The sequence below is a fragment of the Eptesicus fuscus genome, chromosome 19 (genome assembly GCF_027574615.1).
Source record: "Eptesicus fuscus isolate TK198812 chromosome 19, DD_ASM_mEF_20220401, whole genome shotgun sequence".
Lineage (NCBI taxonomy): Eukaryota > Metazoa > Chordata > Mammalia > Chiroptera > Vespertilionidae > Eptesicus > Eptesicus fuscus.
The window spans coordinates 37,469,353-37,486,352 of NC_072491.1; the positions used below are offsets into that span (position 1 = coordinate 37,469,353).

At 39.5% G+C, this 17,000-nt stretch overlaps 1 protein-coding gene across 1 annotated transcript in view; it reads left to right on the forward strand.

The window, feature by feature from the left end:
• The window catches only part of PREX2 (phosphatidylinositol-3,4,5-trisphosphate dependent Rac exchange factor 2), a 218,290-nt gene that overhangs the window by 174,565 nt on the left and 26,725 nt on the right, over positions 1 to 17,000 (forward strand). The window contains exons 35-37 of the mRNA XM_008150359.3: positions 12 to 126; positions 16,019 to 16,085; positions 16,550 to 16,740. Of these exons, the coding sequence (XP_008148581.2) occupies positions 12 to 126; positions 16,019 to 16,085; positions 16,550 to 16,740 (373 nt within the window). The remainder of the gene's footprint in view (positions 1 to 11; positions 127 to 16,018; positions 16,086 to 16,549; positions 16,741 to 17,000) is intronic.

Sequence of the window (17,000 nt, forward strand, 5' to 3'; positions counted from 1 at the left end):
TGTTTCCACAGCTCTAGAGAGCATGGAAGGATATTATTATAGAGACAATGTCTCAGTGGAAGAATTTCAAGCCCAAATAAATGCAGCCTCATTGGAAAAGGTCAAACAATACAACCAGAAGCTCAGGTATGTAATTATTCAATGGTGGTGAAGGACTGGGTGGCATGGGAACTAGGTGGAGGTGGGAAATGGGGGGAAAAGGGAACATGTGTAATACTCTCAACAGTAAAGATCTCCCATTTTGCTTTATTTGTGACTATTACAGAGTTGTATTTTTCCCTAATGATAAATTACAGATGTACAAATTTATCATCTTTAATCTTGTTTTTATAGTTTATATGTAAGTATATATGTAATATATATATGTAATTTTACAGTTTACATTCAATATTTACAATTACAGTTTATATTCAATATTATTTTGTACTAGAGGCTCAGTGCATGAAATTCATGCACTCAGGGCGGGGAGGTCCCTCAGCCTGGCCTGCACCCTCTTGCAGTCTGGGAGCCCTTAGGGGATGTCTGACTGCTGGCTTAGGCCTGCAGGGAGTGGGCCTAATCCTGCAATCAGACATCCTTAGTGCTGCCACAGAGGCGGGAGAGGCTTCTGCCACCACCACTGCGCTTGCCAGCCATGGTGGGCATCGTGAAGTGATGGTCAGTTTGCATATTTCTCTTTTATTAGTGTAGATAACAACATGTAAAATGTCTAAAATAATTTCTAACCAAGAAACTCAGGAGCAAGGGCATTTTTATTCTCTACCTTCACCATCCTCTAACTATTTTATTCTCTTTTTTCTACCCCAGGCTTTCCTTTTTATTCATTCCCTCTGGACATGAGCCATCATCCCCATTAGCCTTGTTCTTTCCTACCTTACATAAATGTACTTTAAAGTTACCAAACTCTTTCATTTTAATTCATCCTGATTATTAGCCAAAAGCACCACTGCAATGTGACCAGTGAGATAAAATGTAATGTCAGTGTGAACATTATTCCTTGTATGAAAGTACTCCTTTCAATTAGAGGGTTCTAGATTATTTTTAAGTATCATTTTTATTATAAAGTCAACAGTAAAATAAAGCAGAAAAATCAAAAGGAAACAAGTTGTACATTAGTTACTGAGGTCATTTATCATTTTTGCGGTATGTCAGCTTCAGACTGAAACATTCTAGGGTTTATGTTTCGGGGTATCTAAATGTGAATTCATCATCCTTACAGAAGGAAGACAAGAAAATTACTCAAAGCATATATTCTCTTAAGGCGTGCCTTTGTGGATATGGATTGGCACATTTTCTTTAAAAGAAAGTTTTTAAAGGGCCAAACTATATTCAATATAAGTAGGAAAATGATAGATATTTTATTTGTGTTCACAAGGAATGCTACCCAAATACCAATCTCAGAGTCATATTTTGAACAATTTTTTCAACTGAAAAAATGTCTGGTTGGAAGTTTTGGCCATTCCCAGGACAGCACCTCCATGAAATGTGTCATTTCTCTATATTCTGAAGGGGGGGCACGATGTCATAAATACGTTCTCCTGGTGTGAGGTAGATGTGAAGGATGGTATGGGCTTACTGCCACTTCATGTTTTTAAGTACAGCTAGGAATGTGAGGACATAAAGGACCTCAGCCTTCATACCTCATCTCCAGTCCTAGCCCCTCTCTCCATCCCCATGTCCTCCTTCCCTCAGAGCCTTCAACTCATAAAACACTGTTTCTCATTCCTTGTTTAGATAACAAATGGTGTACCCAAGCTTGAAATGGAAAATTTTGGTTGTTCTATTGATAAGGAGCTGTGGAAACTACCTTAACTCAACAAGAGTATGGACTTAATAAATCTGGGAAAGAAAGAATAAGAGAGACAGAGAGAGAGAGACCATTAATTAGAATATAAATAATTCCTTATCCTTCAATTGTTTTTCTTAGTAAATCTGTAGCTTTAGAGTTATTAAATGATTAGAGGCCCGATGCACTCAGAGGGGTCCCTCAGCCCAGCCTGCACCCTCTCAGGGGATGTCCACCTGCCAGCTTAGGCCCGCTCCCTGGCAGCCTGGGAGCCCTCTGGAGATGTCCGACTGACAGCTTAGGCCCGCTCCCCACAGGGAGCGCTGCCAAAGAGCCGTCAGTCGGACATCCTTAACGCTTCCGAAGAGGCGGGAGAGACTCCTGCCAGTCAGCCCGCTTGTGGCTGAGCAGAGCTTCCCCTGTGGGAGTGCACTGACCACCAGAGGGCAATTCCTGCATTGAGTGTCTGCCCCCTGGTGGTCAGTGCACGTCAGAGTGACCTGTCATTCCACTATTAGGGTCAATTTGCATATTACCTTTTTATTATATAGGATGGGGTTTCTTTTTAAATTAACTGGAAACATTCCAGATGCATATTTATCTCCTCTAGAATAGTTTTATATTTATTTTCTAGTTTGTCTTTCAGGCAGATTCTATGTTTCTATACCTTAAGATGCATCCATATTTCTGTTGTTCTAAGAAAAACTGTAAACTAAATGTGTACATCTAATTTCTTTCTGTTTTCAGAGTTGTAAATTTTGTGTTATATGAGAAGTGATTCTTTAATAGCAGGAGAAATTAAATTTACAAAGAATTTGAATTAACTTATAATGGCTGAATGTTTTCTATACTTCTTTCCTATATGTGAACTGTATAAAGGCTCTAATATTTACAATATGTAAGTTATACTTAAGTGCCAGATCCTCACACAATGTAATAGTAAAGGTATTCCTGGATACTTACATTTACTCCAGCAATCCTGTATTCCCACCAAGTACCCGGGACAACGCTTCACATTGAGGGCCTCCCGGTAGACAAGATTGTTGCCTTCCAAGAAAATTTTGCCTATGGGTTATGATAAACATCAAACAACATTTTTACTAACAATTTGTAGCAATGTGTGGAAAAAATAATGTAGGAAATGTGTAAGGTGCTATGCATGTGCATAAGAAGGGAATCTGTCTTAATTGGAGGCAGGATAGGGAGATGGTTGAAGGTTAAAGGAGTGAATTATTTGAGGAAGTATGATCTTTGTGCAGCGATCTTCTGAAAGAGGAGTTGAAGCTATAGTGTTTAGGGGAGAAGGAATAGGAGATAGAAGTGTGGGGCAGGGACAATAGCATGTGTGAAAATCCTACAGGGGGCGGATAATAGAGTGGTATGAGGTTGGAATTCAAAAGGAAGAGGGGCATGAAACAAGTGTACGAATAGAGTCAGCATGTCCACCTGTACCTCCTTTGCTGTCAGTTCTTCTTCAGCTTCTTTGAACCCAACTATCATTCAGGGCATGCTTCAGGTCCATTTCTATTTGGTGAAAGAGTATAATTATTTAAGACACATCTCACATTTATCTTTCTGCAGGAAGCCTTCAGTTATTACAGTCTCAGCTGGAATTAATCACTTTCTTCTTTAAAACTTAATAACCTCTTGAATGTCATTTGTTTTGGTCTGACGTGTGAGTTATTTATCTGCCTTGCTCAATGCATAGGAGGGCAGCTAGGTCCTGGTCACCTCTGTGCTTGGTATGTAGTAAGTACCATAAAAATAGTTGAAGTGAATTGGAGATCAGATTAATTTTAGTGTAATAGCCTTCTTTTTTGTGCTATTATTACTTTATTGAACTTATTCTAGCATCCAGTCTGCTTTTTATATACAGAAAATTCTAGGCCATTTGAAGGGCACAGATGCTGGCTCTGTTGGAGACCGTTCTCAAGAAAACTCATCAGCATAGCCAAGGTTCATAAATTTCACATGAGACAAGAGCAGGTAAACTTGAAATTATAGTGACACTCTTAAGAACAACCTATCTTTTCTTTATTTGGAAAACACTATAATTCTATTAAATGTTGCCGCCACTACTTTCTGAGAATATGATCTAGCAGCATTTACATATATACATGTAACCTTATTTCATTTATCTGCACTCTGCTCATGCTTATCTGCATGCAGACTAATTCATTTGCCCTTGAGAAGTTGTAATTATATCTAATATTTATTTAACTTCTACATTAAAGGAATTTTTAATGCAGTCTTTAGATAAGAGCAGCAAATGAGATTTGAATTACTTAACTCAGTGTTTTCACATTCTATGATAAGTCTTTTATTGTGATAATATTTATTAAGGATGAATAGATACTCCGGCTGACAAGCAGAAGCAGATAAAATCATCTCCAAAAAGAAGCCTTTGAATTACTTCTGTCTCTAAGCTAAGAAAAGCTGTTGTTTTCACCAAAGCAAAGGGAAGATCAAAGGACTTTGTGTCCAGAATTTCCTTTGGGATAAAGGAGAGCTGAAAATATTAGAGATAAAATAGGACTAACCTGAAGATTCAGTTAAGGAAATGTACTCTGTGAGGAAAAATTGTCAGGGCTTACAGCAGCAGGATTTCTTTTTATTTGTAACTTTGCTGAGTTTTTTTAGCCCATCACAAGGACAATCAGTCTTTAAAAAATGTATTCAAGGCATTCTGGTCAAGTTCTTTGAGTGTAATTTTTCCCCTATTGCTTTTGTTTAGTTCCTTTTGCTGACATTTCAGACTTCTGTTTGGTGGATGGACCACAGAAGGTGAATGAATGATTATGCATTATCCTCTCAAAGCTTTGCTTCTGTACCAATCAGGAAATTTAGCTCAGGCCCAGAACTTCTGATTCAAAAAAACGTAATTGTAACTTAGAAGAAATTAATGTGGACTTACTAAAAATCATGATTTGTGGGAAAAATAGAGAGTTCTGTTTCAAATATTAGCTCTCTAGTTACATGAACCTTACAACTTCAATGGTGGACAAAGTTCTGTTTTATATAGATCCAAGTTTGTGAGATTCTGTCAGTCATTCAAGAAGAAAATGAAACATCTTTGCTTGGCTTTTTGGTAATTTTAGCCGGACTGACTCTAATTTCAGTTGCTTTGGCCAATTCCCACCCATCTTTCCTGGCATACCTCAAAATCCATCCTCCATTATGTCTTTCTTCCTCCCATAAGTTGGTCTTTTTCTTTATATTCCTTTCTATACCTACATTATAGACTTCATCACATCATGCTTTATATTCATTTTATGAATACCTGGTTTTCCTTTTTGATTTGTCTTTTTCTTTTTTATTTACCCATTGTTGATAAGGTGTCCACTAACAGATGATTAATGAATGTTTGTTTGTATGTATATAAATGCCCAAAAGTTGGGGCAACTAGATGAGAATAGAAATGGTGGTGGATTCCTGAGTAACATGGTGACTTTAGCAGAATAGTATTCATGGAGAATAGTATGGACTTTACTGTCACTGCTGACAGGTCTTCCTTTTAGAAATAGTCTTTATGTTTCAACAATATTTATTGTGTAATTTAAAATATAGTTTTTATTGATTTCAAAGAGGAAGGAAGAAGGAGAGACAGAAACATCAATGATGAGAAATAACCATTGATTGGCTGCCTCCTGGAAGCCCTCTAGTGGGGATTGATCCTGCAACCCAAGCATGTGCCCTGACCAGGAATTAAACCATGACCTCCTGGTTCATAGGTCGATGTTCAACCACTGAGTCATGCCGGCCCAGCTATTGTGTAATTTATGCAAGTACAGAACTGTGTACAGCATTGGGATGCAGAGATGAATCAGACAGTAATGCCCTTGAAAATCTTAAATGAAAGGGAGAGGAAATGCAGTATACAGGTTATTTTGAAACACTCTACTAAACACTATGGTAGAGGCAACAGGATGCCCAGGGAGTGCAGAAGAGACTTAGGAAAGACCCAGGAGTTTAGCATGGGCAGTTCTGACAGATGACTGCTAATAGGCTAGTTGAAGGAAGGGAGAGAGGCTCCTTCAGGGGGAGGGAACAATATGAGCAAAGACATTGCAGAACCATGATGGGTGAGGAATGGTAGAAAGGAAGCAGGAGGGGTGGGCAGGAGCAGACCAAGGGGACCTTGGGACACCATTTGAGGAACTTAGCCTTATGCCTGTAAGAGAGGTGATTGGCTTGTGAGTTTTAAGTGGAGCAAGGGGTCATGCATTTTAAATTGAGCATCCTGGTGGTACCATTGAGGACAAATTAAGGATGAAACTAAGAGCAGAGTCAGAGAGACTAGTTAGGAAGTTAGTGAAGCAAATGGAAAATGGAGAGGAAAGTATTGATTTTAGAAATATTTAGGAGGTAGGAAAAAAAAGTCTTGAGAGAATACATAGTGTGTTGAGAGGGAGACAGACACATTGGATTGGGCGCTTGCATCATTATCTGATATAAAGGCAAAAGCAGAGGAGAAGTTCCTTGGGGATTGGGAGTGTCAGGATACTGAATTGAATTGAATTTGAGATATGGGATTGCTATCTAAGAGGCTCTATCCAGTAGGCTGGGTTCACTAACAGGGAGGTAATAGTTAAACCAAAATAATGCCTGAGAGTTCCCAGATGATAGCACCTCACACACAGAGAGGTTCGGTGAATTGCTCAAAGGCAGGCAGCTGGCTCCATGGGAGCCGAGACTCACACTAGATATTTTCAGCTCTGAAGCATATGCTTTTATACCAATACTCCATTTCTTCTCCCAACAAGTGAACTATCACAGGATTAATGTACATGGTTTGGGGAAGTGATTTAATGCTGTTGTAATCGTTTACAAGCATTAAATACAACACAAATATGTGAAATATTTGGGGGGGGGGAGGAGGGAATGAGAATTTCCAAGTGTTTTAAAGGGCAAAGAAGCATCCTGATTTTTGTTTGTTTGTTTGTTTTTTATGAAAAGATTTTGTTTCATAGCTGTAGAACTAGAAGAGATGAAAGAGACCAAAGTGGAAGAAAAAGGCAAAAGAGACTGAAATCATTGTAATCATATTATTAATTAATTGAAAGCATCTCTAGAGTCTGACTATGAATCAATCTCACTGATGTATTTTTATCCTCACAATGAATGTGCCTCATAGACGATTCCACACTCTCAGGAAAGGGGAATTCATCTGCATATGTTTTAAATGCCATCAAAATCCATTATCAGCCATGTTCCTCACCTCAAATTTCAATCAAGTGTTGGAATATACACTATGTAATCCTATATGATAAAAGGCTAATATGCAAATTGACCGAACAGCAGAACAACTGGTCACTGTGGTGCACACTGACCACCAGGGGGCAGACGCTCAACACAGGAGCTGTCCCCTGGTGATCAGTGCGCTCCCACAGGGGGAGCACTGCTCAGCCAGAAGCCAGGCTCACGGCTGGCGAGTGCAGCGGTGGTGGCGGGAGCCTCTCCTGCTCCCACCTACTAGCTGTATGACTTTGGCAAGTTCTTAATATCTCTGAGCCTTGATGTCCTTACTTGTCCATTGGGGCTAGCATTGCTTTTGAGGTTGCTATGAGTAGTAGCCAAGAGGAGGTTTGTGCAGATCTCCATGTTCACCAAATATAGAGTAGCAAAGGCTTGTTTCAGAAGGTGGATTCCATGGGTTTCCTGCAAAAAAGCTCATTGGAGAATAAAGTTTAGTATGAAGGGCTTTTCCAAGGACCTCGGTGCTGGGCCAGCTGACCTCACGTCCCATTGGGGAAACCATAGAGGGCACTTGCATGAAACAACTATGCAAATGGAACTGGAAGAGCACCGAGATACTCATGAGAATAACCCAGATTTCATACCAGAAAGCTGTAAGAGGAAAGAAGTGATTGTGGAGAACTATCCAGAAGGATGGACAGCCTAGCTGTGCTTCCAGTCCTGGGTGTGGTGTAACGACGGGAAATGCGGTTGCCCAACTCTGCGATGAACGAGGTTGCAGTACTCTTCTCCAGTGAGAGCCCAGGAAGCAGGGGCTTTTCATGCCAGGTGTAATTCAAACGGGAAGTATCAGGCTCAGCTCTGCTCCGCTACGCTGAATCTGAATACTACCAGATTCTTACAGCAATGAATACGGAAGCGCCATGAGTCACTTTTGCTATTCTGCAACCAAAAATAAAAGTTGAGTGATACTGTGATTCTCCATATTCACTGTCTTTACATATACTTGAACACTGTATAGACCGATGTTTAACCTTTTGCACTCGGATGTCGAGTGTGACTCGACACGGTTAGCATTAGAATAAAGGAATCAAGAAAAAAGCAAGCGAGTGCAAAGGGTTAAAGTTTTCAGTGTGAGAAATAAGGTAGTTTCTTCCTGAGGGCCTACTCTGGGTTGGCATGGCAGCATGGCTTACAGGAGAAAATGTACCTCTAAACTCTTCCCACGTTGGTCTTACCCTCAGAGTATGGGAAATCCAGTTTCTCAGAGATATGTTAACGGGAGGAAAGATAAGATTTAAAAGCAATTTCTTAACAAAACTCCAGTGAAATTTTTATTGTCATCTATAAATTATAGATAAATGTTACCAATTTTATTTCCTAGTTAATTATGTTAACCATCAATTTTTTAAATTCTGACTGGTAATTAAAGTGACTGTAGAGTTGATAAGTTTTAAGTAAAAACACATGCTTATGTTTGATTTCTATTTTTATACAGGTTGGGTTTATAGTTGACACTAATTGTGATGTGACCCTGCTGTCTGTGACTATTCTGCAACTCACACAGCACAGGGCTTACTGTGCCGGTCTAAGTCCTGCTCAATATGACAAGTGCTTTTGAATGTTTGCATGTTGACGCAACATATGTTTGTATGCAATTTCTAAATTCCTGCTGGCAACTTCTTTACTTAAGTCTGCAAACCACGTTTTGAGTGGCACTGAGATAGAGGAATAGGCTGGCATTTAAAATAAACAGTTGCTGGCGAGAGATGTCACTTTGGCCCTTCGTGTGTGTATTTTCTAAATGAGGATGGACATTGTAAAGTGAGCCGAGGGCAGATCCCACAGGAGTGAGAACAAGCTTGTCTTGTGTCTGGGTAAAGAAATGTTATTGGAAAAAACACTGGGACAGGGCTGCTCTATGGTAGAAAAGCAGATTTCGGGGGAACCAGAATTAGAGGAGTTTCTATTTTCCCACGAAGAAAGGCTGCTAGAGTCAGGCTCTTTGGACACTTACAGGGAGGGAAGGACACATTCTCACCTGACTTGTACACGTGTTCTCACCTGACGTGTACATGTACTCTAGCAAACAAGCTTTGTCTCGCTCTCATCGCCGTATTCCTAAAATAGGAAATAGTGCTTCACACCGCAATAGATGCTCACACAATATTGGTTGAAATAATTGAATGAAAAGTATTAAGAACATGTCCGTGTGTCCAGAAAGCCATAGTGTAGGATTAGTCATTTTTATTACTCTCAACTGTTGTTGAATGCCACAAGGATTTCAGGAAGGTAAGACAGATTCACAGTAGTTCATTGACAATTGGGGCAAGGGAGCATTTCTTTTAAGTCTCACGTCTTTTACCCCTTCACTTCCATCTAATTCAACATAGCAGAATCCATGACCAGAAATGGTATAAGGCTCGCTCTCTTCCCAGTATGTGGTGATATATACAAGTCGCGGGTGCAGGAAGGACTATCACCCTAGCATCCTCATGAAAAGAGGGACAAGATGAAAGTGAAGAAAAGGAGCATTTGAAAACCACAGAGTAGGATTCTAGTCCAGTATTTGCTGGTTGAAGGCTATCAAAAGGAGAGTGAATTGTGGTCAGCAGCAGCAGTAGGGAACAGTGGGTCCATCTCCACCACCTTGAACACCATGATCCTGTTTTCACAGCATAAGGGAAGTCTGAGAAGAGTGCTTTTCTCAATGTGGGAAAGTCCTGTCCTCTGTGGTCACATGACTGTCTTGTTAGCCTTCCTGCAATTCCTCACCCTCTCACCCCCAACACTCAGGTAGAAGTAAAAATGGCGCTGTTAATTGTTAGTAGGCGGTTCTCTAATGACAAGCACCTAAGATGCTCTGTTTTTAACAAGCCAAAACACTCATTTGCCCAAGCAAATCCACATTTATCTCATTATTCAGGATTTCTCTTACTTTAAGTAAAATCTGATCTAGAGAAATCAAGGCTAATGCTTATGGACAAGGAAAGTGGTTGGGATGGAGATGCAAATTAATGTTCTCCTACCTCCTTACTCATCGTGGGTTTCTACCCATATGTGAGCTCAGGTTGAACCTGTCTGGTGATGCTCACTTGGACAAGAGATCAGTATCTTTTAATGCGATTTTATGTAGAAGTACAGATGAGTCTGGCCAAGTGAGAAATTTCCATAATTATTTTAAATATAGAGATGATCTCATAAGCAGTGATCTGGAAAAGAAACAAGAATATAGCAGAGATCTGAGCTGAATACTATAGTTATTCTTCCCTATGTATAAAACAGCAGGGGCTCTTATGCCTTTGTCATCTCTCTTGGAAAACTGGATATACTCCAACATGCCCAGAAAAAGGAGGAGGGTAGCGCCAAATAAGAAGAATGTCACATTTGTCATTGATTTAACCTCTCTGTATCTTCAATGACAAAATTAATAAATTTAAATATTTTACATCAAGCTGTTGCATCGTCTCTCTTTGTGTGAAAACCTGGCCATCCCAGGAGCATCAGCCTGCTCCTATAGAGCTTTGATCCTAGTTCTTTACCCATTTGACAAAGCATTTCCCTGATTCTTAAAATAGTATATGAACTCGATTAACTCTACACGATTAATCTCTATGTTACCCAAACTAATTTTCTCTCTCTCATGGCAAACATCAATTCCCTGTTTCCATTACTGTGGTCTTGTTATGAATGCTGAGTGATGCTTTTCATTTCTAGGGTCTCTTGAAACTAAATTCCCTGAATTTTCATATTTTGTGTGTCACATATTTCTTTCCATTTATTCTTTTTTTGCTGGTAGCTAAGTGTTTACTGTGTAGTACTTCTCAACTGCTTAACAAATGAATTACAATTTTTTAGTTTGCTACTTAATTTTGTCACAATATGATCCAGCTGAATTGGCCAACATTCTCTCTCCCTACCTTACATGAACCTTGTTTTCAGCCAAATTGGCTCCATCCACTCTATATCAGTTCTGTTCTTCATGGTGTTGCCTCCACTTGAAATGATTCTTTCCCATTTTGACCTGTCCAGAATTCCTTCCATGGGTCAAAGTACAACTCTTATGTTATACTAGAGGCCTGGTGCATGAAATTCGTGCACTCGGGGAGGGGTCCCTCAGCCCAGCCTGCACCCTCTCGCAGTCCAGGAGCCCTGGGGGATGCCTAACTGACAGCTTAGCACTGCTGTGGAGGCAGGAGAGGCTCACCAGCCTTGAGCCCAGCTTCTGGCTGAGTGGCACTCCCCCTGTGGAAGTGCACTGACCATCAGGGGACAGCTCCTGTGTTGAGCGTTTGCCCCCTGGTGGTCAGTGTGCATCATAGCGACCGGTCATTCTGCTGTTTGGTCGATTTGCATATTAGCCTTTTATTATATAGGATTCTTACGTGGCCTTCCTTCTTTCTCTTGCAGGTATATCCCAGTGACTTTCTGCACTTTTTAATTTACCTCCCAACATTGTACCTTGCATTGTAGATACCTGTACACTTGTCTTTACTATTAGATTGTATGAAATTAGTTTGCCCAAATTAGTTTCATTGTAGTTATTTGATTTGGATAGGTTTGTATCACTACTGATAGTACTTATGACATTATTACTTCTTTCATTGGTATTTTATTCTATAAGGACTAAATGAAAAAATTTTATTGTAATATATCCATTTTCTATGGTAGAGTTAATTTATAAAATTGTGACAGTGAAGCCTGATGTAATCAAGCATGAAAGGAAACTTACTGTTCACCTTCAATAAAATAAGAGCAGCAATTTCCAAATGGTCTCAGTAAGATTTGCTATATTGAGACAAAGGATCATGACTTCATTCTTACTAGCCTCAGAAACATAATAAACTACGGTCAATTTTGGCATTGATCCAATTTTACCATTAACTTTTTCATAAATTTTGATTAAGGAGCATGGTAAGACTTGCAATTAAGGGAAGTGCATTAGAAATTCATTTCCTGTCCACAGTTTGTCATATTCTGAAAAATAATGAAATTCTGTGAATACCTGCAAACCATAAGGATGGTAAACTGGCTGCACACCTGTGTGTGGTGTGTGTGTGTTGTGTGTTTTTTTTGTTGTGTGTGTGTGTGTGTTTTTCTGATGGGGAGTACCTAAAATTAGCTGCAGCCTCAAGTTCAAGTTTTTATTATAAGAAGTAATTGACTAAAATATTTGTTGTCTATGTAAATTTCATTAGTGTAACAAGGTGGCTATATTTCATGGTCATTTTCTCTAAATGTCATCAGCTCACAGTTGTATTTTATAATAATTTCTTGCTTTCTATCATCATGGGCTAACAAATATTAACTACTTGCCCAAGTCTGGATCAATAATATATCTAACTCTGAATTTATAGTTGGCCTTTCTTTTCTAAGAGTATTTTCCAGGATGTGCTTATATCACTGATTTTTTTTTTCTATTTTAGTTCTGCTATATAGCAGCTTAGGAAAGATATGATTGTTTCTGAATAAGGTTTCACTTGATGTGAGCACTTATTTATTTTAAATCTATAAAAGTTATTTTTCTACTGATTCTCTTCATCAAATATGTTTGTTAGAAGATGTTGCTCCATTGAAAAGTTGAAGATTTCTGCCAAGTCAGTTTTCATGAATGTAGCAGAATTAGATCAACATGATCCTCCTGTTAACTTTTCTTTTTTAGGGACATTTCTTTCAGAAAGTAGGTAGAGTGCCCAGTGTGGCCAGCTGTGGTGGCAGGCTTCAGTAGTGAAGTTTTCCTTGGTGTACTAATGATCCCTGGAGTGCTTTTACAGAATATTTTTCTCCCCAAACTATTCAGGGTAGGGAAGAGCTGCAGTTCCCACAACCAGTGCACGTGAGCAAGCCATTTAAATGATACTCTTTCACTTTCACCAAACAGAGAGTTTCCTTTCTTTTGAGAACTGAACCTCTGTTTGTGCAGTGATTGCAAAATTATGTAGATGCCAAATATCTACCTTAATTTTCATTTTCTACATGGATCATAAAATGTTTGAGATGGCCTTAGGGGAAAACTGGACACTTTGGCTTAGATGCCTCCTACTGTGTGCACTTGAAAAATAGTTACTGCATAAGCCCTCTTTGCTGACCACAGTACCGACCACTTCATATTCATTGATTAATCTTCAACATTATGCTATCGATACGCAGGGCAATTTTAATATCCTCTGTAAAAATGAGGTGCTTGAGACCCTGGGGGGCTAAATAATTCATTGACTTGTGTGCTCTTTTTCTACCAAGCACACATGAGGAGGCATGAGAACATCTGATCAGGTGTCTCTATGGCTTCCAGCTTTGAAGCATCACCTACCTCTGTTCTAAATGTATAGCAATGCTGGATAAAATGTGAAGGCAGAAAATGTAAAAGTCACAGCTGAGGTCACAGTTTATCATCTCGGTGACCAGTGAATGGAAAGGAAATGGGGGCAATTCTGTGCTGAGGCCTCTGGCTTGTTGACCTCTGATGGTGGACAGAGGGTTCTGTACAGCTTCTTAAGGAAAATGAGGAATTAAAGTCATTCCACACTAGGTAGAGATCAAGAGCCACCCTCACAGTTTAAAAGCAGGGTGTAGAGAAGGGCTCCTCCACTTCTGAGCAAAGGATGAGCAATCTGTTGTCTACGGCTGCCAGAGACTATAGCTTTTATGGACTTGAGATGAAGGAAGAAGTTGACATGGCCATTAAACTAGGAACTAAACTGGCTCATGATGTGACTGGTAATAATCCAGATGTCCGCATAATGTGATACTCCCATCTCCAATATGAAGACGGGGGTTCTGGGCACCAAATGAGCACAGAATCATTTGTAAGAGAAAGATAATGAGAGATAGGGGCTGGAGCTAAATCAAAATAACAAATAAAACTAAATTAAAAATCCTCCCACGTCAAATGAACTTGCAAAACAAAATCCCAAAGAACATGAAGAAGGAAAGAGCCAACAAAATTGCCACTGAAAACAAATTTGACTCAGAAGAAATTAAAATGTTGAAATAGCCTGGCAAAGTATATTTTAGATGCTCAAAGTATAAACAAAGGATTGCAGCCCATTAAAAAGGTAGACAATCTTGAAGAAAAAGAAAGCCAGTTACCCAATTATTTATTTATTTATTTATTTATTTATTTATTTATTAATTATTTTCTGTATCTTTTTCATTGGATTCATTAGGGGAACATTGGCTAGTAAAATTATATAGATTTCAGATACACAAATCTAAATACATCATCTGCATCTGGTATTGTGTGTTTACTACCCCAAATCAAGTTTCCTTCCATCACCGTTTTCCCCCCATGCCCTGTTCTACATCCCTCCACCCCCTTTTCTCTCTGGTTATCACCATACTGTTGTCTGTCTGTGAGCTGCTTTGTGTTTGTAATCCCTCCACCTTTTTTAACCTAATTACTTATTTACATTTCTTAAGTCAACATTATGTTCCACACACTGTTTTAGGTGCAGAGAAGCAGCAATGAACAAAAGTTAAATCAAACCCACCTCCACATGGAGAGTTTACATTCTCGTGCATTTAGTGATAGAAATGAAATAAGATTAGGCAGAAATCTTGCAAATGAAAAGATAATCATGGAAATAAAATTCTCAGAAGTGCTAAACTCTATACTTGACCTTTTTTTTCACTTGGAAGATATTACTTAGTAAATCATCTAAAATGCAGTAATTGCAAAATAAAATCTTTAAAAAAAAGTGTGCACTGTCTGAGTATCTGTGTGTGTGGAGAGAGAGAGAACGTGAGGTTATGTAAAAAGATAGTAGCTGAGATTATTTTAGAATTGAAGATAAGACTCTTAAAGTTGAAAGTGCACTTTAAGACTCTGTCTGGATAAATAAAAATAAATCAATGCCTAAATAGTTTGTGGTAAAACTTTAGAATATCGAGGATAAAAAGAAAGTCTTAACCTATGAGAGAAAAAATAGACTAGGCCCAAAACAAAAACAACTAGTTTGAGAGCAGACACCGAAGCAGTACGGAGGGGGAAAATGTACTGTCAGTCTAATTCTAGAACTCTGTGTCGGAGCATACCACTGACAGATGCTGACCAAAATATTTATTCAATAATCACCTTCTTGGGGAAGTAAGCCTAGAAAGAAAATGTGGATTTAAAGGGGAAAAAAGTAAAGAGACACAGCTATTCCTTGGTGCCTCCATTTAGGCCGACCATATGGGTGACCTTAAAGTGTGGAAGTAATAAGCGCCAGCTTCCGGGTGGTGCTGCCCTTTGTGAGGGAGAGTTTGGGGCCAGATGGGAATGGAGAAGGGTGAGTAACAAAGGGCTTATCTGCATCTGTCAAGTTTCCTTTCTTTTAAAGGAGAAACAAAGTGCAAAATGCTAACACAGTTAAAGCATGGTGGTGCGTGCATGGGTTTTCACAGCGTTCACCTAAGTGTGTACCTGTATAGCTGAAATAAAAAGGTACTCAGATCTGCAGGAGAACATGACTTTTTAGGCACAACAATCAAGTTTATAAAACAGCCCGCCGTCTGGTAATGGGGCCAGTTAAAACCCAAGTCTTCATCAGGGCTTACAGGGCCCTGCAGAGCCTGCCTGTTCCAGCCTCTTCCAAAGCTTCATTCATTCTGACCGAGCTCCAGCCGCATTGCATTTCTCTGTACCTCACACAATTCAAGCTGGTTTCCTCTTCTCATAACGGCAATCCTCTTAGAGAGTTCTTATCTCCTTCGGATACTAGGGAAAGTCTAGAACTCTTTAAAATAGCTCAAATTCCTTTGATCTCGCTCTCCATCCTGTGCTCTTAGTAGATAGTGACTCAGCCAGGTGAATGAAACTATTGTCATGGCACTTGATGGATGTTCCACTTTGCAGGGGGTCTGTCCCTGTAACCCTTTGTCCTGAGCTGAACACTTCCCTGGGTTACTTCCAAAGTGCTATGTGCCCAGGACCAACAGGCAGCTGCGGGATTCAGGATGAGGAAATAATTGGTCCGTAGACTTGTGTACCAAGCACACTCGTGCATTTTAATTTCTCTCACAATGAATAATACTTAATTCTTTGGATTCTTACAGGGCATTTTACTTGGACAAGTCAAATTCACCACCCAACTCCACATCCAAGGCTGCCTATGTTGATAAGGTACAAATAAGAGGATAGCATTTATTTATGCTTTATCATTTACATAGCTCCCTTACTCAATTTTTCTGCTTTTGTATTTGCAGTCTCCAATTTTGTTACCTCCACAATAAAATGTTTTAGACTATTCATTAAAAGTTATAATAGCTATGAATTATATTCTATCTATAAGTATTTCTTAAAAAAGAAAGACACATGGACAGACAATGGTATGGTGATTGCCAGAGGGAAGAGGGGCTGGGGGGAGGTAGAGGAGGGTATGGGAGGATAAATAGTGATGGAAGGAGACTTGACTTGGGGTAGTGAACACACAGTACAATATACAGATGATGTACACTGTATACCTGAAACCATTTTAATTTTTTAAACCAATATCACCCCAATAAATTCAATGAAAAATAAAATCAATAAAAGGATTTATTTCCACTAAACATGTTGAACTTTATGTTCATCCCTTTGTCCTGTAGCTCCTGAGGCCTCTCAATGCCCTGGATGAACTTTACCGACTGGTAGCCTCGTTTATCAGGTCCAAGCGCACGGCGGCCTGTGCGAACACGGCGTGCAGCGCCTCGGGCGTGGGGCTGCTGTCGGTGTCGTCGGAGCTGTGCAGCAGGCTGGGGGCCTGCCACGTCATCATGTGCAACAGCGGCGTGCACCGGTACGTGAGCGTGCACCGTGCCCAATTTCACTTCTTAGTGCTGGTTTACATTTTGGCGACATGAAATTGTAACTGGCAGCATTCAAGGGACAAATGTATTTGGGAGAAGATTTCAGAAATTAGGTAATTCTTGCACAGTATTTCCTGGTTTTAGTTCCTATATTTTCTGTGACTATTCACCCAAATGAATACACTCCCACATTTCTGTCATTGTAGCCCAGAATGTTTTCACGCTTTTATTTATATTATAATATTTGTAC